Source organism: Rattus norvegicus, chromosome 5 (assembly GCF_021556685.1).
Source record: "Rattus norvegicus strain SHRSP/BbbUtx chromosome 5, alternate assembly SHRSP_T2T, whole genome shotgun sequence".
Taxonomy (NCBI): Eukaryota; Metazoa; Chordata; class Mammalia; order Rodentia; family Muridae; genus Rattus; species Rattus norvegicus.
In genome coordinates this window covers 140299292-140322360 of record NC_141538.1, presented here as the reverse complement: position 1 = coordinate 140322360, position 23069 = coordinate 140299292, and the positions used below count along the sequence as shown (strand labels likewise).

At 53.6% G+C, this 23069-nt stretch overlaps 1 protein-coding gene across 4 annotated transcripts in view; it reads left to right on the top strand.

Moving 5' to 3' along the window:
• The window catches only part of Kcnq4 (potassium voltage-gated channel subfamily Q member 4), a 51817-nt gene extending 29970 nt beyond the window's left edge, over positions 1–21847 (top strand). For 2 of the 4 annotated variants that reach the window (NM_001419575.1, XM_087548312.1), the window contains 13 exon segments: positions 285–375; positions 756–882; positions 1073–1248; positions 1917–2042; positions 2474–2584; positions 2754–2849; positions 4657–4745; positions 6313–6474; positions 13231–13451; positions 15344–15443; positions 18073–18204; positions 19385–19514; positions 19846–21847. In NM_001419575.1, coding sequence (NP_001406504.1) covers positions 285–375; positions 756–882; positions 1073–1248; positions 1917–2042; positions 2474–2584; positions 2754–2849; positions 4657–4745; positions 6313–6474; positions 13231–13451; positions 15344–15443; positions 18073–18204; positions 19385–19514; positions 19846–20058 — 1774 coding nt within the window. In that variant the 3' untranslated portion in view covers positions 20059–21847. 4 annotated transcript variants of the gene reach the window in all.
• Positions 21848–23069: the final 1222 nt, after the last annotated feature.

Below are 23069 nucleotides of genomic sequence, written 5' to 3'. Positions count from 1 at the left end.
CATGGAGGCAGAGCGGCTGTCCCTAGTCTTCAGTTGAGGCCACAGCTTCTGAGCTCTGCTGGAACACCTTATCCAGACCTTAAAATGGAGTCCAGGGCCAAGGCGAGTGGGCGGCTGAGCCTGGGGTAACACAGAGCCTCTATGTTCTCTTGCCAGCCCAGGAAAAATTGGGAGTCACACCAAGGTCCTCTGGAGAGGGCCTGGGAGGTGTCTGAGCTTAGCATTGCTCTGTCACCGTCGTCCCCCCCTGCCATCTAACCTTCCTGGTTATGCTCCAATTGCAGATTTTTGCTAGTCTTCAGCTGCCTGGTGCTGTCTGTGCTGTCCACCATCCAGGAGCACCAGGAACTTGCCAACGAGTGTCTCCTTATCTTGGTGAGTGCTGGGAGTTCCCCCTTAGATTCTCCTTCAAGGGAGAACAGCGTTTAGTCCAATCTGCCCCCCCCCCTAGGCCCCCAACAGAAACAAATCTCACCAACAGAAGGCCTTCCACCAACGGAGAGCCATTCTCCATGTCACTGAGTCTAGAATGGCAGGAGGCTGAGGGCGGGGAGAAGAAAACAAAAACCCAGCATCTTGTGAAGCTAGACACTTGTGTGTGAGGGCAAACTTGGGCTTCTGTTCTTCCTAGAGGACAAAGAGAGGGTAGCCTCCCTGCTGGAACAGTCTCAAAACTTTCCAGGTATAAGAGGAACCTAAGAGTTGGTATTCCTAACTCAGGATTGGCCTCTGATCTGGGTCCTGGTTCCCCACAGGAATTCGTGATGATCGTGGTCTTTGGTTTGGAGTATATAATCCGTGTCTGGTCAGCTGGATGCTGTTGTCGCTACAGAGGATGGCAGGGCCGCTTCCGCTTCGCCAGGAAACCCTTCTGTGTCATCGGTACAAAGCCTTCCCTACTCTGCCCCACTCCAAACCTCAAGGAGGCATTTTGATCTCAGCCTTGACCCCGACCCTGGTTTCTCAAGAATTTTAATGGACCTTCCCTAGCTGCACCCCACCTACTTAATGCCCCGGGAGTCCCAGACCCCAGGGTGGAGTGGGCTGGTGACTTCGACATCTTGCCCTACAGACTTCATCGTGTTCGTGGCCTCGGTGGCGGTGATCGCCGCAGGCACACAGGGCAACATCTTTGCTACGTCTGCGCTGCGCAGTATGCGCTTCCTGCAGATCCTGCGCATGGTGCGTATGGACCGCCGCGGTGGCACCTGGAAGCTGTTGGGATCGGTGGTCTACGCGCACAGTAAGGTGAGGCTGGAGAAAGGTGAGGAGATACTACTCTAGGCACAAGCGAGAGGCGGAGCTGGGGCGGGGTCAAATTGGGGCGGGCATGTAGGGATTGGAGCCAGGCCAGGCTGGCCCTGTCAGGCACTGATGGGGGCAGTTAGTGGGGGACGAGGCATACAGTGGGGCAAATACAGTTAGAGTGTGACATGGGCGTGGCTTGTCTGAGGTATGGGGCTGGAGCTTAGCAGGGGTGAGACCTAATAGAAACTGGAGGAGGGGGTCTACGTTAGGGGTCGAGGCGGCTGGAGCCAGCAGGGGCGGGGCTCTGAGAAGGCCTGAGAGGTTGGGCTTAAAGGTCACGTCTGGAAGCCCCTAGGTTAGGAGATGACTGTTGCCAATGGAGTGGAGAATTGGATGGGTCCTAAGGAGACTGGGAAGGGATCAGACGGGGCTCCTGAGTTGAAACCTGAAAAGTGGAGCTAGAAGGTCAGGCCACCATGGGCCTGGAGGAGGAGGCCTGAGCCGCCATGGTTAAGGACAGGCCTGGGGGATCTGGCTTTTGGGGTTTCAAAGAAGGGCCTCGTGTCACATTATAGACAGTGGGGCTCCTTCCTTGAAGAAGGAGGCAACTGGAGAAGTGTGTGTAGCCTTATCCCCTGACAGGTAGGTGCCCCTCCTCCTTCCCCCAGGAGCTGATCACCGCCTGGTACATCGGGTTCCTGGTGCTCATCTTCGCCTCTTTCCTCGTTTACCTGGCTGAGAAGGATGCCAACTCTGACTTCTCCTCCTATGCCGACTCGCTCTGGTGGGGGACGGTGCGTGAGGGTCTGTGCAGGGCTGCCCTTCCGCCTAGGAACATCCCTGGACCCTTCCCCGGCTCTGTCCTCTTTGGATGCCCCACTCAGGGTTGGCCCGTCCTTGTCTCTTCGCACTAAGGTTGGGGCTCCTGTGACCAGTCCCTATGCTCGTCCTACCCACTCTGTGGGACTTGTCTGTGCCCTCATATCCAGCCCTACACTTAGCCCCTGTGACTGGTGCTGCTTTTCCTTGTCTTGGAAAACGGAATCCATCTGAACCCCTCCAGTCTCTCTGAGAAGTCCTTAATGTCAATCAATCTACTGTAGGAGTTCGGAGAGGAAGTCCTTCTCTTGTTTCTAGTTTTCCATTTGTATTTGCTATACCACAGGCAAGTCCCTGTGTCAGGTCCCTGTGCCCACTCCTATGGGTAACCTGTTTGTCTCTCCAGATTACACTGACGACCATTGGCTATGGCGACAAGACTCCACATACATGGCTGGGCAGGGTTCTGGCTGCCGGCTTCGCCTTACTGGGCATCTCCTTCTTTGCCCTGCCTGCCGTGAGTTCTCCGCTGGTTGTTGAGGGAGGCTGGGACTAAGACCTGACCAGCGTAGTCCTAAATTTACCTTGGGCAGCCTGGGCTGTCGCAGATGGACAGGTATGGGAACAGCCCAGTAGTCCCTTGTCCTCCTTGCTACACTACCTGACACCATGCCTTATCCCCACAGGGGATCCTGGGCTCTGGCTTTGCCCTGAAGGTCCAGGAGCAGCATAGGCAAAAACACTTTGAGAAGCGGAGGATGCCAGCAGCTAACCTCATCCAGGTACACGATGCTTACGAAAGCCAGCTCTGTGTCAGCCCTGTGTGCTGACCTACGGGTTCCAAACTTCAGAACTACAACTCTCCTTCAAAGTTCAGAGAGGGTGGAGACTTTGTGAGGGGGCTCGTGTCACATTATAGACAGTGCTGGGGTGTTGACTGTAATATCAGTCATGTCCCCAACCCCTGCAGCAAATACCTGGTTTCAAACTCTCCAGAGCCTCCCTGTTGCCAGCTCTTGCCCTAATGTGGGATGGGGAGAACCTGGGGCAAAAGGCCCCCTTGTCATGGTGGAGACCTGACTCAGCTATCCTGAAACTGTCATTCTGATCCACTCCCAGCACCTTGATACCATCGCTGTGGCCTCAGCAAGTCATGCAAGAAGATGGTCCAGGGCTAGACTTTTAGATTGCCAGCATTCAATGGGCAGCTGAAAAGGGAACCAGTCAAGGAAATAAAGGGGGAGTGGCCAGAGGTGGGAACAGGTGTAGGAAGCCAGGAGCATGTTATCTCTGTTTCCTTCAGTGTGATGGACGATCTGAGTGGACTCTGATCTGTGGGTCTCTCACCGTTGCCTTGGCTCCTCTCCAGCATAGGGGCATGCAGGAGAAGCCCCTGTAGGAAATGGTTGAAGAATACTGACACAGCACACCTCTGCCTGCTTCCCAGAACACCACTCTCTGACCCCCCAGACCCAAGCCTGACTCGGCTCCTCCTTATCTCTTGTTCCCAGGGTATAACCCTTTCTCCATCCTTGCTATCTCCAACCACCAGCCCGGCCTTTCCTTCTTAGCATCCCTTGGGGCACAATGGCCACTGTCCTCTGGGAGCTGGCCTCCCGAGGGGCATTGTAGGGGCAGGCAGCTGGCACTGTCCATGCTGAGAGACAGCTGGTATTGTGGTACCCATAATTAATGAGCGCTCTGGCAGCTGTTCCCCTGCCCATGCCAGGGACCCAGGCAAGCAGGAAATAAAAATATTTCTGTCTTAGGAAGGCGCCAGGCTGGTGAGGTCACTCGTGGCAACCCCTTAAGGACAAGAGGCACCCAAAGGAGGGGAGCATCCAGGGTTGGTCTGATTCTGCTTTGTCCTGCCTGTTTCCGTACCCTGGTGGATCCTTCCCAGATTCCTCTTTTTCTGGAGGATGGGGGACAGTTTTGCTTCTCATTTGACCGTAGTTCCTTCTGCTCCAGTGTCAATAATCTTTGTTGCTCTTACATGGGCCCTAGTAGTCCCATGGAGGCTGTTTGTAAAGCCATTCGCTTAGTCAACATTCCCTCCCCAAACATTTGCAGAACCACCTACTCGTGCCAGATACTGTACTTGGCACTGAGGATGCAGGGGTGCCCATGATGCAACTTATGAAGGAAGACACTAACCAGACACTGTGGCTGTGTACTCAGCTAAGGGAGCTAATGGGAGGGTTTACAGGAGCCTGGTCATGAGCGCCAGGCACCAAGCTTAGCCCTGGGCAGATATCTATTCATCTTGACCGCACAACACTCTGTTGGGTCAACAATGGTCAGTTTATTCTGAATGGGAAAATGGGTTGGAAGCCCATGCCTATCTGACCACAGACCCTAGTGCTTGTGGGCCCCTGGCTCTGGTACCTATTTACTGGGTCACCTTGAGGAAGTCGTTTCTCTCTAGGTCTTGGCTTCTTGGCTGTCCCTGCTGGTAGCTACGGAATTAGACTTGGCCTCTGGACCTGGCATCACTCTCGGCTGGCCTGGGACTGGGTTCCTTCAGGAGCAGAGGGCTGGTGGGTGGTTAAGGACTTCTATGATACCCCATTCTCCCTGTGCCTCCAGGCTGCGTGGCGCCTGTATTCCACTGACACGAGCCGGGCCTATTTGACAGCCACCTGGTATTACTATGACAGTATTCTCCCATCTTTCAGGTAGGTGCTGCTGGAGTGGGAGTGGGTAGGGGCTGGCTCCCAGTGGAGCATTTGGGACTGGCTCTTCAGGTCCTGCATAACTGGGAGCTTGGCTCATCCTCTCCCCAACTCTTCTCTGTCCCCTGGCCCCAGAGTATCCCTGAAGCGGATCTGCACTCATGGAGTGCTGGCAGTGTACATGCTCAGCCAAAGATGATGCCACCCAGGGAAACCAAACCAGCTCATCTCCCCTCTGTCCTGAGACGGGGACATATTAGCTTGTACCGACCAGTGTGCCGCAGCTGGTTAGAGAGGGTGCTATGTGGAAATATGTGTGCTTGCCCCCGAACCCCCGTGTGTGACTGTGTGGCCCTTGTTACTGTTGTGGGTGGCAGCCTCTGAGGCCAGCCGTGGGTCTGCTCTGTTGGCCCTAGGCTGGGTTGAGACTGAATGGGGGTGGCTCCGTGCTGGAAGTTATTAATAGCATCATCAAGGTGTGTGAAGCCAGGTGCCTGGCCAGGCCCTGGGGCAGGAATGAAGACTGCAGAGCCGGCTTGGTTGGCTCAGTCCCATGGGCAGGATGGCATAGAGTGCGTGCTAGTCCAGGCTGCTGTGCTCAGCGCTTCTCTCCACAGCCACTGCCTCATTAGTTACCCTTGTGCAGCTGTTGCGTGATCCCACTTGCCCGCACCTGCACCTGGCCCCCTCCTGCTCCCCCCAGTCCCTCAGGCTTCCCAGGGGAGGAGCAGGAGGTAGGGTCTGGAAAGGGGGCTCCCCACATCACCCCTCCCTCTCTCCATCTCCACACCTGACAGAGGCAAGTTCCTACCACAGAGGTGGGGCCGGAGGCTGGATTTGAAGCGGCCCCTTTACGGAGGAGGGGTGATTTTAAGGAATCAAGGCCAAGCCAGAAAGGGAGTAGGGACTGGATGCTTAGGAATTGGCATGGAAGTGTGTGATAGGGGTGGGGAGGACTCTAGATGGGGTGGCCTGGGTTCCCTGGTAAGAGGAACAGAGCTTGGTCTGAAGATTTGGGGTCCATTTGGAAAGGTGGGTGAAGGGTGGGTACCTTCCCGGTTATGGCAGTAGGAAATGACCTGGAGAGTTAGTGGACAGCCAACCTGACACTGTCTCCAGGAACTCCATGAGAGGAGGAACACTACAGGGTAGGGAAGCTGGGCTGGCCACCCTATCAAAGCTGTCATTAGCTCCAATCTCCTCCTAAAACCCAAGCCAGGTCAGGAGACTAAGGATCTCCGAGCTGCTGACGGCCGCTCTGTAGGCACAGCTCCACAGTGAGGAGCAGAGTCAGCTAGATTTGAGCTCCCTCTTTCTGTGGGTGCTCTGGACTTATGCCCAACCTGCATATCCGTACCTAGATTCCTTCCGATTCCCCCCAGAACCTTCTGCAGAGGGGGAGAAAGCTAGTCTCTCCACCCTGCCTGTTCTGGCCCGTGGTGTTTGTAAGCACCCTTAGAGGGTAGCTCAAGACTTGGCCGGACCTCAGCTCTGTAGCTCTGGGCCCACTGGGTGAGGCGGGTGGTGTCCTCAAGGCCCTGACTGAGGCTGACGGCGCCCTCTCCTGCAGAGAGCTGGCCCTCTTGTTTGAGCATATACAACGGGCCCGCAATGGGGGCCTACGGCCCCTGGAGGTGAGGCGGGCGCCAGTACCTGATGGAGCAGCCTCCCGCTACCCGCCCGTTGCCACCTGCCACCGGCCGGGCAGTGCCTCCTTCTGCCCTGGGGAAAGGTAGGGGCCCCGTGAGGCCACCACCACCTCTTGCTTCCCTTCCTCTTCCGTTTTCTGTCTCACCCTCTCTCAGACCTCCTCCAGCCACCACATGGGTATATGGACCTGTTTGGGGGATACACTGGCATTGTTGTGAGGCCTGGTAGTTGTCGTCAGACAGGTACAGACCAAGGACCCTCTCGAGAGAGAGGCCACAGTGGACTTACCTTTCCGTTCTCTGGGTCTCTCAGGGTCTGAGAGGGACAGCTGTCTGCACCATTCCTTCCTGTCATCTCCACCGTTCATACCATTGTCCTTTCTTTCTCTGTTTCCACGTACCCCCTCCCATTCTTCCTTCCCTGCACCCCCATCCCTCCTGGGAAGCTGGAGAGAGGAGGAGGCCGCTGGCCCCAGGTGCTTACGGCTCAGGTAATCGAGGGTGCCTTCTGTTCTGGGATGTGAGGGCAGGGATCCCCGCCCCCAGCATGCTCACAGAACATGCTGAACGCACCTCCCAGGAAGCAGTTTCCTGCTGGAAAGAGAACTCTGTGACTAAGACCACCGTGACTAGGACCTTCATAAACTCCACCAATAACTAACAAGCTTAACTTTGCAGCTCTTGTCTGCAGCTTTGCTAGAGGGGGGGGTGTCGTCTCTTGGGGCTCTCTCCTTCTGTACTGAGGTACTCTTTGCTGTCCCCAACCCTCTCTCCCAACTTGACCTGGAGCTTTTGCCTATTGAAAGAAGAATCAAGACAGAACAGAGCTTGCTTCGTCTACACGTTCCTAACTGGAGGAATCCGAGGCAGTTAGGATAAGGGAAACCCCTCCTCACGTCTTAGGGAGAAGAGGTTCCCTGCGGTTGCTTCAACCCTTTTAAAGTCAAGGGCCAGTTCGGTCCCCTCATGCTCTCCTCCTCTTTGCCCATCGCTTTGCTTTACCTCATCCTACACATCATCCTTGAACTAGTCAGGTGGGCATCTGTTCCTTGAGGTAAGCCCAGGTCCAACATTAGCAATCAGGGAAGAGGCACACATGGAAGCTCACCTCTGCTGTGTGTCCTGGAGAAAGTCATCAAGCAGCTCTGCTCCTGGGAAAGCATGGACAGTGTTTAGGCTGCTCAGGGGGCCCTAGGTTCTCTCTTTTGGAGCTGAAGAGGCTTGGGGGATGGATCGATGGGTTAATTGGGATCAGGGTCTTTTCTTTCTTCACAGTAAGGGCTCTCACTGGGCAAGGGCTAAATAAGTCTGGAACTTCGGGAAGCGGAAAGATTGGCCAAGCTAGACTGGGAGCTCCTTTGAAGAGAAGCCCCTGGTATAACCTGGCTTGGGTTCTCCATCACTGCCTAGAGGCACCAGGCCTGCCAAACCACAACTTAGAGCCAGAAATTCACAGGGTTTGGCATTTTGGCAACACTGAGCAGGGCCAAATATGGGCTTTGAGCTTCCCGTTCACTCTCATATCCCTTCAGCTGAATCAGAAGATACTAGGGGTAGAAGGGAGCATAGAACCCGTGCCCTTAATGATTCTGGGTCCCTGAGTCCTCAGAGGCCTGGGAACACGTGGATATTGAAAGCCTGGCATTATTAACACTGTATCTGTCTGCTCTAAAGTGTCTGTCTACTCTGTGTGTCTGATGGTGGATGACTCAGGAACCTGGGTAGATTGGGAGGGTGTTGAGCTGTGACTTTTGGATCTGTTAACCAGGCTCAAGCCAAGGGGCCATGCCCTTAATCTTGGCTATCTGACCCTGGGAGATGGGGTGTAACTCCTGCTAGAATATGCCCAAACACGTGTGTACGTAGACATGTGTATTCACACATGTGTACACGCTTATGACCCATATACCCCACCCTGGATTGGCCACACGGAACTTGGAGATGGCCCACACTGAGCATGTTTTCAGGAAGCGGGACTCCAAGGAGGAGCAGGACTTCTGGAAATGGCATTCCCAGCGCCAGTACCTCCCTTTGAGGGTTATGGGATGAGTCTCTAAAAGCCTGGCCTCCTGACTGCCTGTATCCACATCCCATGAAGCATGCACTCAAAATGAAAAGGACGGACGTCTCCATCCCTCAGACTCAGTCTCTGGAGCAGGGACCTGAGCTCTGCAGGCTTGCCATACACCCGAGGGATCGTATGCAGGGTCTAGCACCTCTGCATCCTGGGGGTGGGACTGGAAGACGACTCGAGTGGGGGTCCTTCTCTCCCTCCAGCCACAGGAGGCCAGTCCCATCCTGGCAGCACTCCACCCTCTATCCAGCTGTCTCTTCGTCACTAACCTCTGTTCGTGTCTTGTTCTCAACTTTCCAGCCAGATGTTTAGTAATAAGCGGAGTTTCTTTCGGATCCACGCCAGCTGGAGACCGAGGTACCCCCTCGTCTGCTCCTCCTGTCCCCTCTCTTCCTTTCTCCTCCCACTTTAAGGGCTGGAGAGGGGGACAGGATGGGTCAAGGACAAGGTGCATGTGCCTGCCGCCTGCAATCTGCCTTGGGGCCCTAATGAGCCCCCTTGCCTTCCTGGGGATGCCTTTGCCAGGTTTAGGGCATGAGCCCAGTGTGTCAGAAGAGATACTCCTAGGAGCTTTGAGGGTGTGCTGGCTATGCTGCTGACCCCTGTGTTATCGTGGCCAAACTACATCCCTCCTTTGGACCTTTTCCCTTCTGTGGAGTGGGCAGGATGAGCTGGAGGCTGTCTGAGGGTCCTTCCCACTCTGACCTGTGCCAACTTTGGAAGTAGTTTCCTGACTCTCCACCATCTGCCTTGAAGCCCACAGGTGTCTGGGGGGCTGTGCCCGGCACTTCCGTCACCAATTTCAGAGCCCTGGCTCTTTCAGCTGCATCACGACTACATTTGTGGTACCTGCCCTGTGCCAGGCCTGGCTCTGTGCACTGGGGAGATGGTAATGAATAAAACATGGCCCCCGGAGAGTTGCAAAGAGTAATTGTGGTTCATTGCATTGAATACAACACAAGAGGGAAGCAGAGGGGCTGTGCAGCTGAGGAAAGGCATTTAGCCCAGAAGCAGTCCTGCAAGAGGTGGCAAGAGGGGGAGGGTACTCAGGCCAGAGAGCTGCTAGATCAAACTTAGAGGGAAAGGAAGAGAGAGCATGGCTGTGGGAAATGAACCGGTAGCTTGGGATGGCCTGACCTGAGAGTGGCTTGCTGGAGCCAAGGTTGGGGCAGGACTGGGTCACAAAGAACCCAAGCCCAGTAAGAGCCTCATTCTATTGGCATATAGGTGGCCTGGAGCGCCTGGCTTCCCAAGGTGCCAGTGGAGCCTTGTGGTTGGGAATGAGGGTCAGGGCCCCAAATTGTCTGTATGCTTCTGTTGAGAGGCAGCCCATTTTAGAAATCTAGTTTCAGGCCACCATCTAGCTCCAATTTGCTAGCTATGTGTCCTTGGACACAGCACCTAGCTTTCTATGCCTCAGTTTCCTTCCATGTAAAGTACAGGTGCTAATGGGACTTGCTTCCGCTAAAACTGACTGGCCCCTCATTCTGTTTACTGTGTTTGTCAGTTAAGGAGGCCTGTGGGGTGTGGCTCGGTTGGTAAAGTGCTTGCCTAGAATGCATGCGTTTGCTTCCTAGCACTGCATAAACCGGGTATGATGGTGCATGCTTATAGTCATAGCACACAGGAGGGAGAGGCAGGAGGATCAGAAGTTCAAGGTTATCCTCGGTTACATATCAAGTTTCAGGCCAGCCTGTGCTACATGAGATCCCGTCTATAAACAAACAAACAAGCAAATAAATAAAATAAAAAGCATTCTTTTGAAAAGCAGTTTGGAAGCTGAGGTGGATGTAGCTTTATGGTAGGTCCCAAGAAAGCTATCCCTAATCCTGAAAAAGAAAAGAAAAGAAAAGAAAAGAAAAGGAAAGGAAAGGAAAGGAAAGAAAAGAAAAGAAAAAAGAGAGTCCAAAAGCTTGGGAACATGTCTGTAGGAAATAGGGGACTGCCTGAGGGTGGCACTGAGGAGACTGGGTTAGACCTGCTCCTATTCAAGTATAGGGTCAAGGGCAGGAAGGATCAAAGGCCAATGGAAAGCCTCCCCGCCCCGCCCCCATCCCCATAGTCCCTGAAGCAGGGCTGTGTGGGATAGCACGGGGCTGGGTGTCTGCCTTTCCCAGCATGGGCTGTGGTGGGCAGAGTTCCCTGTGACTGTGAGTACAGGGGCTGACTGGGTTTTCAGGGCAGTTCGAGAGCAGCTAATACAGGGTTACTCCGTCCTTTCCCTTCTCCCACATCTATCCACCCGCCAGCCTCCACTTTCCCCTACCTCAACCCCGTTGACATTCTAAATCTGATGATCCTTTTGGTGGTGCCTACAGCATGCATCTTGGGATGATAGAATTTCTGACTTCCATCCAAGACGTCCCAGGAGAGCGCCTTTACAGAATGATAGCCCCCAGTGTCTCCAGTGTCAGATGTCCTCTGGTGGGCAAGATCGCCCCCAGCTGAGAACTACTGCCATAGTTCACATACCAAGCCCTTGTTCCAGAAAAAGACAGTCTCCAAAGACAGAGAAAATGGAATCCGACCTTGTTCTGATTTTAGGCAAACCATTTCTCTCTGCATTTATAAAAGAGGGGTGGCAATTTAGAGACCCTACAAGAGGGCACTCAGAGGCCCAAAACACCCAGGCCTGCAGATAGGCCCTGTGTGCTCTAAGGAGCTGAGGAAGAAAAGAGATTTTGGTGCCTACCATGTGCCAGGTTTCTTTCCATTTTCTTTGAGCTTTCAGGCTCCAGAGAGGCTGACGTGAGCCTTTTTCTGGTCCTTGCCCAAGGAGTTAGAATCCAGGGCTGCTCTGGGTGAAAACAGTGTCTTCTTGCATTCAGGAGGAGCCAGGGCCTTTGACTGACTGGAAAGTTACAGAATCCCTAAATCAGGCCAGAAGCTCCCTCTGCCACCGCAGAATCAGAACCAGAAGCAAGCCTGAGCCCCCGTTCTCTGAGAGCATAGCCTGCTGGGTACGAGCGTAGCCTTGCTGCACACTTCAGTGACAGGGAGGCCACCCATTCTCCAGAACACCAAGGAGAAGTCTGGAGTTCCAGTCCTTGAACCAAAGCACAAGGGTTTCTCCAGGCTCCTCTCCTTCTTTCCCCACTGCAGTTACAGAGGACAGGGTGGCCTTGCGCGGCCTAGGGTGTGTGTGGTGCTTGCTAGCATGAGGAGAGCCCACAGGAACAGGGCTACAGAGGTTTGGGAAAGCCACACTCAAACGTCACTTGGAATCTTTGGGGTGTGTCAAGGAGATCCCAGGTCAGTGAAGAACATGAGGGATTTCTTCCTGACAGTCTTGGGTTCCCGACCTGTGACCTATAACCTCTCCCTCTGGGGCAGGGGCCCATCCCTCAGGATGGCCCTATATCTGGGGTACCTCTCCAAAGGTGTCCCTGGTTTTGTAATCTCCCCCTACCTCACCATCCTACCTCTGCTTCTCTCCTCACCTCCTGGGCATGGGGTGGGGCTGCCTCCCACCTGATCATGGAAACCAGATTCTGTCATCTGCTCAGCCTTTGATCTGAAAGCCCCCAGGCAGGTACTATGACCCTTTCTTCACCTCTGCCCCTTCGCAAGCCTTATCTGAACCTGGGTGCTATTTTTCTGTGCAGAGTAAGGACCTCCATCAGGGCAGATGGTGGTAATGCCGCAGGGTGTGGGGCAGGGGATATTGGCTGAAGCCTTACTAACAGCACAGCGTGGTTCTTGAACCTCTTAGACACAGAGTTACTCTACCAGGTGCTGGTTAACCGGGGCCTGTCCCAGGGGAATGGAGGCCTCCCTTGGCTTCTCTTCCTCCAAGGTTTGGAGATGTGGTGGGGAACTGGGTACAGGAGCAAGTCTCCTTACATACATATGTGTTCACAAGCACACAGGTGAGTAGGCAGAAAGGCGGGCCTTCTAGGTGCTGTGGAAGACCATGTGGATAGGACATCAGTCTTGGAGAATAGAACTCAGACAGGGAAAACCACAGGAGAACAGGCTGCTACACACGGATTCTCACTGTGGGAGCTGGCATTTCGGTGTCCTGGACATTCAGAGGCTCAGCAGCCCATCATATCACGAAGCCCCACAGTTACCAACACACGCAGCTGTGTGATTGAGACCATAGGTCAGAGTGGTCTATTTATACAGCTGTGCCAGATCCTAAAACCGTGACCTGACCAGTGTGGGACAAGATAGCTCCAGCAGAGTGGGGAGGAGGGAAGTGTAATGCGGTGGGGGGTCGGGGAAGCGTAAAGTCAACACATGTATGCACATTGTGTATACACATGGGTGCCTACGTACCCAGTTATTTGGTACACACACTTTCTCGATTCCACAAAGCCAACCCCTGTGTACGGTGAGGCCCAGAACCACACTGTGTGTGCCTGACTGGGTGAGCTCCTCCTCCTACAGCGTTGTCCATGTCCACAGGGGTTGCTGCCTCCCCCTTCCCCCCACCTACCTGGGCTGGTCCTGGATCCTCGTCCTCCTGTCTCTGACTCCCTTCCGGTTTCTCTCACTGCTTTCACTCTGACATCTGTCTCCTGTGTACCCCTTATCTGTCTGGGGATGAGGATGGGAGGCGGGGATGGGGAGGGGATATGTCCCCATTGACCTATCTAGTTTCCCGTAGGCATCAGGGCCCTCCGGGAACACCCAAGGAAATAACTGATGGAAACCAAGACCCAATATCAACCCCCTAGATCAGCTAGGTCAGCTCTGTCCTCACCTACCTACTCCAAGCCAGCTCACTTGATTCTTTCTCTGCCGTGCCCCACCCTGGCAGCAGCCGGATGGGCATCAAAGACCGGATCCGAATGAGCAGCTCCCAGAAGCGGACAGGCCCTTCCAAGCAGCATCTGGCACCCCCACCGATTCCCACCTCTCCAAGCAGTGAGCAGGTGGGTGAAGCATCCAGCCCCAGCAAGGTGCAGAAAAGCTGGAGCTTCAATGACCGCACCCGCTTCCGGGCCTCTCTAAGACTCAAGCCCCGCTGCTCTACTGAGGGTAAGACCCCGAGGTCACGGGCTGTGCATCTGCTGGAGGAAGCATGGGTGGGGACTGGCTCAGATCACCTGCCCTAGGAAACGGGCATCCTGATTTCTCCTTTACTATAATCCAGCCTCCAGACTGATGACAAATATAATGAGAATTTGGGGGGGGGGACTGGTTGGTGGTAAGAGCATAGGACTCAGATTTCTGATTCTGCCTTTTTAATGTTTTCTAATTATATCTTATTTTTTAAGAGATTTTACTTATTTTATACGTGAGTGCTCTACTTGCACTTATGCCTGCAGGCCAGAAGAGGGCATCAGATCCCATTACAAATGGCTGTGACCCACCATGTGGTTGCTGGGAATTGAACTCGGAACCTTGGAAGAGCAGACAGTGCTCTTAACCACTGAGCCATGTCTCCAGTCCCCTCTCTTACTTATTTTGTGTGTGTAAAGTGTCCATGCCTGTGCTGGTGGAAGTCAGAGAACAAGCTGTAAGAGTTGGCTCCCTCCCGCTACCACACGGGTCCAGGGATCAAACTCTAATCATCAGCCTTCACACCAAGCACTCTTAGCTACTGAGTCACACAAGGCCTCTGTCCCTTTTCTTTTTAGATAAGGACCACATCTCTCTGGGTCTCACTTTCCCCATCTGTAAAATGGAGGCAACAATAGTATCTATTTCAGATAAAGATTCTGAAGAATCCGTAGTGGGATAGGCCACAGCATGGTAGGAGCTCAGCAGAGGGCCCTCTGGAAGGAGTCCTGTGTGCAACTGTCCTCTGGACAGTCTCCATTGTTTCTCCTAGCTACCCTGTTATTTGCCTCCAGTAGACCTGCAGATTGAGACTTCCAGCACGTGAGTGGGAACACTCTTAGCCTGAAGCAAGGCTGGCCAGCTCTGAAGATGGTGCGCTCTGCTGTCACCTTGTACCAGCCCAGTCTGCTGTCACTGTGGCTGAGGGTCTGGCAGGGACCGTTTCTCCATTGCTAGAGGAAGATGGTCCCTTTGAGTTCAAGTTCTTCACCAGGACTTGGGCGAGGAGCGGCCCTGTTCTGCGCCTCTTCTGGAAAATGGGAGGGCTGGATGGGGTCTCCTAAGAGACCCCTTGCCTCTGTTAAACGTGCTGCAGGCTCTTGGTAGGCAAGAGGGTAGAAAGGGTCAGTAGGTCCAGTGAGGATGAGGACAGGATGCTCCCTTTGTTCTTGGAGAGAGAGCCCGGCTCAGAGCTTCTGCCTGTACTGTGCCAAGATGCCGAGGCCTGAGAACTCAGCCGTTTCCTGGAAAGTTACTGAACATCATAGATCAGTGGTTCTTTGGGAGGTCCTGAGTCATGGAAGCCTCGGCCTGATGGTGCCTGGGATCCTCCGGTGCGGTGAGGAAAATATCACCCTCTTCAAGCACAGGGGAGCAGCCTCAGAGCTTTTCTCCATCCTCGCTTTAAGGGCCTTCCTTGTAGCAGATCTGGCACTAGCTGGAGTGCCTCCCTCCAAACCCCTCTTGCTCCTAACTGGAAGAGGAGACCACACAAAGACTCCATGAAGAGCACCAAATAAATGCCTTTTCCCTGGGGCTTCCTGCTCTGTAAGGGGTAACACATAGCATGTCCTCAAAGGCTGCATGCACCATCACTGTCCTAGGCTAGACCATATGTCCTCTAAAGCAGCTGGCACTCACCTGTCACCAGGCAGATGTCTGCTCTGCCCAGCCATGGAAGAGGCAAACGGATGACATGTAACACAGGACACTGAAAGGCAACAGCCAGTGTGGCAGGATTCCTGTCTGCCTTGAGCCTCAGGAAGGTTCTGGGCTCTTTCTAGATCGAGTACTACTAATGGAGGTGGGGGCTGAGAGTGTTTTCTGCTATCACTCTTGGCCCTCATGTGCCATTCCTGTATTTCCAGAGGGCCCCTCGGAGGAAGTAGCTGAGGAGAAGAGCTACCAGTGTGAGCTCACGGTGGATGATGTCATGCCCGCTGTGAAGACGGTCATCCGTTCTGTCAGGTGAGGCTAAGACCCAAGGTAAGCAGCCCTCCGTCCCACCTGCCACCCGTCACTGTTCCCCATCTGGGCCTGCCCTCATGGCCGGCCCTGGCACAGGTCCCAGGGTGCCAGCTGCTACCTGCCTGGAGTGCAGGAGGTGTGGACAGGAAGCATATGGCTCCCAGGCCCGTTTGCTCCTACACAGCACACCTCACATCCAGAGGCCCTGGCTCTGGTGGCCGGTGGCCAGTGGCATAGCTGCCCGTCGGGGTCTCTGTCCTTCACATACAGTGTACTCCCCTTCATTCTAATTCAGGCTCTCTGCCTCCCTCCCGCTTTTCCTTCTCACACTTTGCGGTGGCCTCTTTCCTTCTCTCTCCCTAGCTGCGCCAGAGGCAGAGGTGGCTTCTGCTGTAGTCTCTGCCTACTCCACATGTGCTTTTCTTCTGTATCTGTCTCAGTCCCAAGCTTCTTTTGTCTCCATATCACGAAGTCTTTCTCCCTGGGTGTCTTGGCCTCGCTCTCTTTCTCCTAGGACATCCTTAAGAGCAGTACTCTTCAAACCGTAGGTCAAGAACTCAGTGAAACTAAGTCAGGGTGTCATGGTCAGCATAAAAAGGAAGTGAAGTTGGGCAGAGTGGCACTTCTGTGATTCTAACACTTGGGAGGTAGAAACAGGAGGATTGGGGATTCAAGATCAACCTTGGCTACACAGACAGTTTAAGGGTCTCCTGAGCTACTGACCTCCTGCTTCAAAATACAAAAGGAAAAATGTGTGAGACTAAATGTCTCACACTAAGGGTGATTATGTTTTTTTTTTTTTTGTTTGTTTGGTTTTTTTTTTTTTTTTTTTTTGGTTCTTTTTTTCGGAGCTGGGGACCGAACCCAGGGCCTTGCGCTTCCTAGGTAAGCGCTCTACCACTGAGCTAAATCCCCAGCCCCTAAGGGTGATTATGTTTATGAAGTGTGTATTTTAATCTGTGTGTGAATGAGTACTGGTTTGCAGGATAAGATGCATTTCTTATGTCTTGGTCAAACAGTTTGAAAGCCATGATATATTTATTACTGGCTGCTGTGATAATTAAGTAGGTGTTGATCTCCAAACCCTGTAGCTGTGTGTGGATCTGGCCCCAGCTTCCTGGCGAGGAGTCCTGGCTGGGTCTCCACTTCCAGCCTGCAGCTGGGCTGCTGAGGCCACTGGAGCTCAGCTCCTTGGACTCGGTTCCCTGGCTCCCGCACCTGACCCCAGCCTCTTTCCTGTATTCCTTTGAGATCAGCCAGCTGGGCTCCTCCTCCCCCCCCCCCAGTCAGGCCTCTCCTCCCCGCTTTCTATACGTCCCATCTCTCCCTTTCTGTGGCCACCATCTTGGACACAGTCTCTGAGTTGTGAAGGCCAGGATAGCTCTCCTTAACATCCCCATGGCCCCCATACACCCAGAATGCTGCCAAACTGCTCCTCTGCCAACCTCCCCAAGTCAGGCAGTCAGTACCACTGTCTGCCCTGGCTCCAGCCATAGGAGTCAACTTGGATTTGGATTCAAGTCTCTTGTCTAAACTCTGAGTTGCTTGAATCTGTCCCCTCCCAACTCAGGCCCATCCCAAGAACTTGTCTTAGTGCTTAGAGCATGGAGCACCCCAACACATTCTAGAAGTTGGCAAAGCAAGCAAGCCGAAGTGGGGTGGTGGTGCCCCCACCCCAGCCCTTCCTCACGGTTACTCCTGGCTTCTCACACTGCCCACCACTCCCGGGCATTGTCCCCTTTCTCCCACCCCTCAGAGCTCTGCCTTTTCACACTTCCAAGCCTGTTTCTGGGAGGCCCCTTTCTTCAGAGCAAGAAAAGCTCTCTTGCCCCTGGCTGAAAAATACCACCCAAGGCTCTACCTACTGTGGCCCTTCTCATGGCCCTCAGCTCTCCTTTCCTATCCTTGAACCTGGCTCTTGTCACCCTACACTTACCTCCCAACCCTAGAGCCAGGTTGGGTTTTTTTTGGGGGGGGGTAGGTAATGCTTATAAGAGATTCTCTCTACACCTGGCCTCCCTGTAGCCAGAGGTTGGATATAACTCCCATTGGGTGTCCAAGAACATGCACCCAATTGCCAAGGATGCATAGAGTGAATACGGCATTTCTCCCCCTAAGCCAGCAGCAGTAGTTGGTGTTCTAGAAGCTCCATGTCCCACTGAGCTCAGAGACAGCAGGGCCATTTCCTGCCTCCTAGGTTAACGCCACCATAGAGGCATTTGAGAAAACACCAAGGGGCTGGAGAGAGATGGCTCAGTGGTTAAGAGCGCTGACTGCTCTTCCAGAGGTCCTGAGTTCAATTCCCAGCAACCACATGGTGGCTCACAACCATCTGTAATGAGATCTGATGCTCTCTTCTGGTGTTGTTTGAAGACAGCTACAGTGTACTCATATATAATAAACAAATAAATCTTTAAAAACAAAACAAAACAAAACACCAAGCCAGCCTCTGGATGTGCAGGGCAAAGGGGAACATGGTGGTTAGTTAAAGAGCTAGGGACCCAGCAGAGAGAGTTGGAGAGAGTGGTCCAGGCACATAACCTGGACCTAGACAAAGATGAAGAGAAGGGACTAGAAGAGTCCCCCACGGGAACAGGAGCATCTGCCCAAGATCCCCCTCCCCTAACAGGATTCTGAAGTTCCTGGTAGCCAAAAGGAAATTCAAGGAGACACTTCGGCCATACGATGTGAAGGACGTCATCGAGCAGTATTCAGCGGGACACCTGGATATGCTGGGGCGGATCAAGAGCCTGCAAGCTCGGTGGGTATTCGGGCTTTGAGGAGGGAGGGCTGGGGAGTTGAGGGTCCTGGCCCAGGTGAGGGAGCTAAGGCCATCTGTGCTGTTAGGGGTGTTGCCTGGTGGTACACCTGTGATCTCAGCACTGGGGAGACAGAGGAGGGAAGACCACAAGTTTTAGGCTATGAGACTCTACTTCAAAAGAACAAAGAAATCATCAGAAATCAAACTCAAACCCTGTCTTCCAGTGTACAGGCTGCTTGGAGGCTGAAAACCAAAATGAGCTCAGCTATAGTGCCCTGGCTAAGTCCAGTGCCTGTCTCCAGGGCCTAAAGTAACTGGGGTATAGTAATCACTAGCTTCCCGTTCCCCAAGTAGCAGTGTGAAGTGAAGCAAGGCACCCTTTGCTTCTCTAGAACCCTGCATATCCACTAGGTCCAGGAATGAGGGAGGGCCTTTATATCAAGTCTTAGATGCCTAGAGTGTTCCCTCTCCTGTACCCTCTCATCAAATGTTCATTCACAAACTTAAGAAAGTAACAGTTAAGGTGGGGCACGGTTGGTGCACAGCATCGAAGAGGCAGAAGCAAGAGATCTCTAAGTTTGAGGCTAGCCTGGTCTACACGGAGAGTTCCAAGTCAGCCAAGGTGATGTAAGGAGGCTCAGTCTCAACGATCACCACAGCGTTGGGGTAGGTAGTAGGTGGTGGATTAGAGGCAGGAGGAGTCCAACTGGCGGTTTAGACAGCTGGTTACAAGAGAGCCTGTCTAAAGGGGAAAAAAGGACAAGTATTGTGGGAAGGAGTGATCTGATGTGACCTCTGCTGTGCTTAGGACTGACTGAGTTGATCACTGGATTTAGCCATGTAGAGTTCTGTTGGGTGAGGGGAAGGCTGACTACAGTGACTATAGGGAAAAGAAGCAGGACTGCAGGCAGAGAGCACGATAGGGTGGGGTCATCTCTGGCCTTGTCCACCATCTAACGTTCTCTTTCCCAGCCGGTTTTTCCACCTCGGAGGCTCTGCTTGTTATGTGGAGACCTTTCAGAGCAGGGCTTGGTGTCTTCCAGGCTCACCTCCCTTGGGTGGGGAAGTGGCTTCTTCCCATTAGTGCATTCTGTCTTCCTGGTCAGAAGTCAACCTAGGGTTCTGGTGGGAGGAGGTGCAGTGTTAACTCAGCCTCTTGGATGGTTTCTTTCCCCCACAGGGTGGACCAAATTGTGGGTCGAGGGCCGGGGGACCGCAAGACTAGGGAGAAGGGCGATAAGGGTCCATCAGACACGGAGGCAGTGGATGAAATCAGCATGATGGGGCGCGTAGTCAAGGTGGAAAAGCAGGTGAGTGTGGGAAGGACTTCTACCCAATGGCTGAAATAGCTGTCAAGGGGTTCGGCACTGCTGTAGTGCAGAGCCTTGGCCTAGTAGGGCTCACGTGCTCAGTTCTGCTCCGTCAAGCTCCACCCTACAAACAAGCCCGACTCCAAGAAAGCCCACTCACAATCAATCATTCCTGAAGAATCTCACGGGTAAGCCTGTCCTAAGCACGCCTCCTACCTAGCATCCCTACGGTTTCCAAGCCCCGCCCCGTCTAGGCCAACTTCCTTCCTTAGGGGCTACCGGCTCCTGGGTTCAACGTCACCTCCCAGCCTCGTCCCGCTCCGCCCACCAGGTGCAGTCCATCGAGCACAAGCTTGATCTGCTGCTGGGCTTCTACTCGCGCTGCCTACGCTCTGGCACCTCGGCCAGCCTGGGCACCGTGCAAGTGCCGCTCTTCGACCCCGACATCACCTCGGACTACCACAGCCCTGTAGACCACGAGGACATCTCTGTCTCGGCACAGACGCTCAGCATCTCTCGCTCAGTCAGCACCAACATGGACTGAAGGGCTTCTCAGGGGCGGGGCAGCCTTCGGTTTGCCCCTCGGACTCACCCGGAGGCCTCTGGACTCCTCTCTTACTTGAACTCGCTCCCTGCCAGGGAGAGAGGCCATACGCAGTATTGAGCTGTCTGGGTGGGCGAGATACCCGATGCCGGGTGCCAGCGCCCCAGGAGCATGAAATGCCAGGCCACGTGGTGGGCCACAGCAATGGCTGACCGGAGGCCTCTGGGCGGTCCCGGACCCTGCCTACTCCATCAAGGCACAATGTGGCCCGCCTGGCAGGGGCTCTGCCCTAGGAATGTGAGCAGAGCTCTGGGGCCGCGTCCCCGACCCAGCTTCTAGCTATGCAAGGTGAGGTCTCCAGGCCCGCCCTTCCAGGCAGAGCAGGGAAGCCCTCCTGCCAAGCCCCGCCCCACCCGGGGACGGGCCCAAGGTGCCCCCACAGGTGCCCACAAAGCACAGGACTCTGCCATAAGGTAGATGGGCATCATATATGCAAACTATGTTAAATATGCAACTTTAGGGACCCCCATGGGGTTCCTCTGCCCCTCCCTCACTGGGAGATGGACCCCAGCAGTAGCTGGTCTCAGGCTGCTTGGCCATACTCCACCCCCATTCTTTGACTTATCATCCATCCTCACCCAGCATGGGGCCTAAACCTCTCTGTCCTCTCCCGAGGGCAGTACCCGGGCCCTTCTGCCCCTTTGGAGGTGTCACCTCAGGGGCTTCCTCTTGCTGCTGGATGTCCATTCCCATCGGCCCTCCAAACCGTTTTGACAGCACTAGTTCCTGTATTTTCTCCAAACCTACCAGACAGTGGCCGACCACCAGAAACCACAAGCATGGCCCTTTTATTTCTCCAGCAGAATGTCGCACACACCGATGCACACGACACCACGCACACCGATGCACACGACACCACGCACACCGATGCACACGACACCACGCACTCCGATGCACACGACACCACACACACTTGAAGGCGTGAACACAAAGCCACTTGATCTTTCCCGGGAAGGACAGGAGGATTTAGAGCATCCACATGTCTCCCCAGGCCCTGCCTCAGAGTTTGACTTGCTCCCCTCCTCAAAAAAAGGTTCCAGGAGTCCTCTGGTTGCCCTAAGGACTACCTTGGTGTCCCCACAGTGTAACTCAGGCCTAGTCTCAGCGAGGACACATGCATCCAGTGCTACAGCCACTGCACCTGGCTCTCATGGGCACCGGTCTCTGCCCCACTTTCTCGTTTCTATTGGCAGCACAGCATATTGGCACAAATGCTCAAACACTGCAGGCCCCATCACCCGTTTTAGGTTCCTACCCTTCTGTCCCTCTCCTGCTAAGCTAATGCAGGTGTCAAGAGAGTGAGGGGTGGGGTTCCAATGACAACACTCTGGGGGGTGATGGGAATAAGGGGTTGAGGCCGAACTGTCTGCATCTCATACTGGGACCTGCATGTACCAGTGCCAGGGCTTGGGTTGAATTCTGCTCAACCCTATGGTGCCCAATCTCTGCCCTGCCATCTGCATGTACCATCATGCCCTGGAGGGAGCCCATCCTGGCTCTCACTTCACTCGCATTGTATTGCCCCCTGGGGAGCCCCTCCACCACCTCAGAGATGGAGTTGTACAGAGGGTGTGGAGAATAAGGTTATCCTGTGACCAAAGGAGACATGGGAAGAAGCCCCCCACTTCCACGACCGAGGGTCCCCCACCAACCCGGTTCTCAGATATGCAAGTACCTCACTTTGTTAACTTAATTAACTTATGGGTTTCATTAAAGTTTTCAGTAGGAAGCGATTGGTCTTGGCTGTGCTCAGTGGCTGAGGGCTGAGGCTCCCGCTTTGATGGTGGGAAGGAGATTTGGATTTATTGTAAACCATAAAAGCCCAGCTCCATCTGACTCAAGGGAAAAGAAGAGACAGACACATTGTCCTAGATAACTAAAGCGTCTAGGAGATGAATTTGGCTTCACGGACAGGTACATCTAGGTGCTCAAACACATGCTAACCTGTTGTCTGCTCTGCCCGCCTCACAGGCTGGTTGAGCTCTTGTGAGAACCAGTGAAAAATGGATACCAATTTCCTGGTGGTTCATCCTGTGAGGAAACCAGAAACAATGACATTTTGTTTGTAGGGTTTTTTGTTTTTTGTTTTGTTTTTTGTTTTTTTGTTTTTTTTTTTTTTGTTTTTTTTTTGGAGCTGGGGACCGAACCCAGGGCCTTGCGCTTCCTAGGCAAGGGCTCTACCACTGAGCTAAATCCCCAACCCCTTGTTTTTTTTGTTTTTTTGTTTTTTTTTTTTTGAGATAATCTCTGTCCATAGCCTATAGCTGGCCTTGAACTGGAAGTGGTACTGATCTCAGCCTTATATAGCCATAGGTTTTTCCTTTTAATTTCCAACAGTTAGTTGCTTTTGTTCATTTACACACAGAAACACTGGTAGTGAGAAGAAAAGAATGTGACTGCATATTTAGCATCGTGACAGCAGTGCACTGAGCCCTGTGTTCTTCTAGACATGGTGTTGCTGTGTAGCCCAGGCTGGCCCCAAACATGCCATGATCTTAAGTGCGGTCACTGCCCAGCACAGCCTTTTGTTCCGTTGACTCTGGAAGCATCAACCTCAACTCCTAGGGAGGTTTCCTGTATACCTAGGGCTCCTTAGCCATGTGATTCTCCTGCGGTAGGGACAGAGCAGGAATTAAAAGGCATTAATCTTCCAACTCATTGTCAACATTTCAGTGATTCTCCAAAAAGGCTCGGTGGTAGGAAGATCACTTGTCCTTACCCTTCTTCATATAAGCAAAGGTCTCATTTAAATCTGAGCCACCTGGGAAGCGCTACCCTGACATTTGTGGATCCTGTCAAATGATCCTTACCACCCAGAGGGCTTCCTCTGGGTCTGTACCCACTACTCTCTAGCCATCAGTGTAGTCCAGATGACTGGAGAGATGGAATGTTTCTTCTAAATTCACACCAGACCCAGAATGGGTATGGCAACACAGAGGATTTACAGTGGG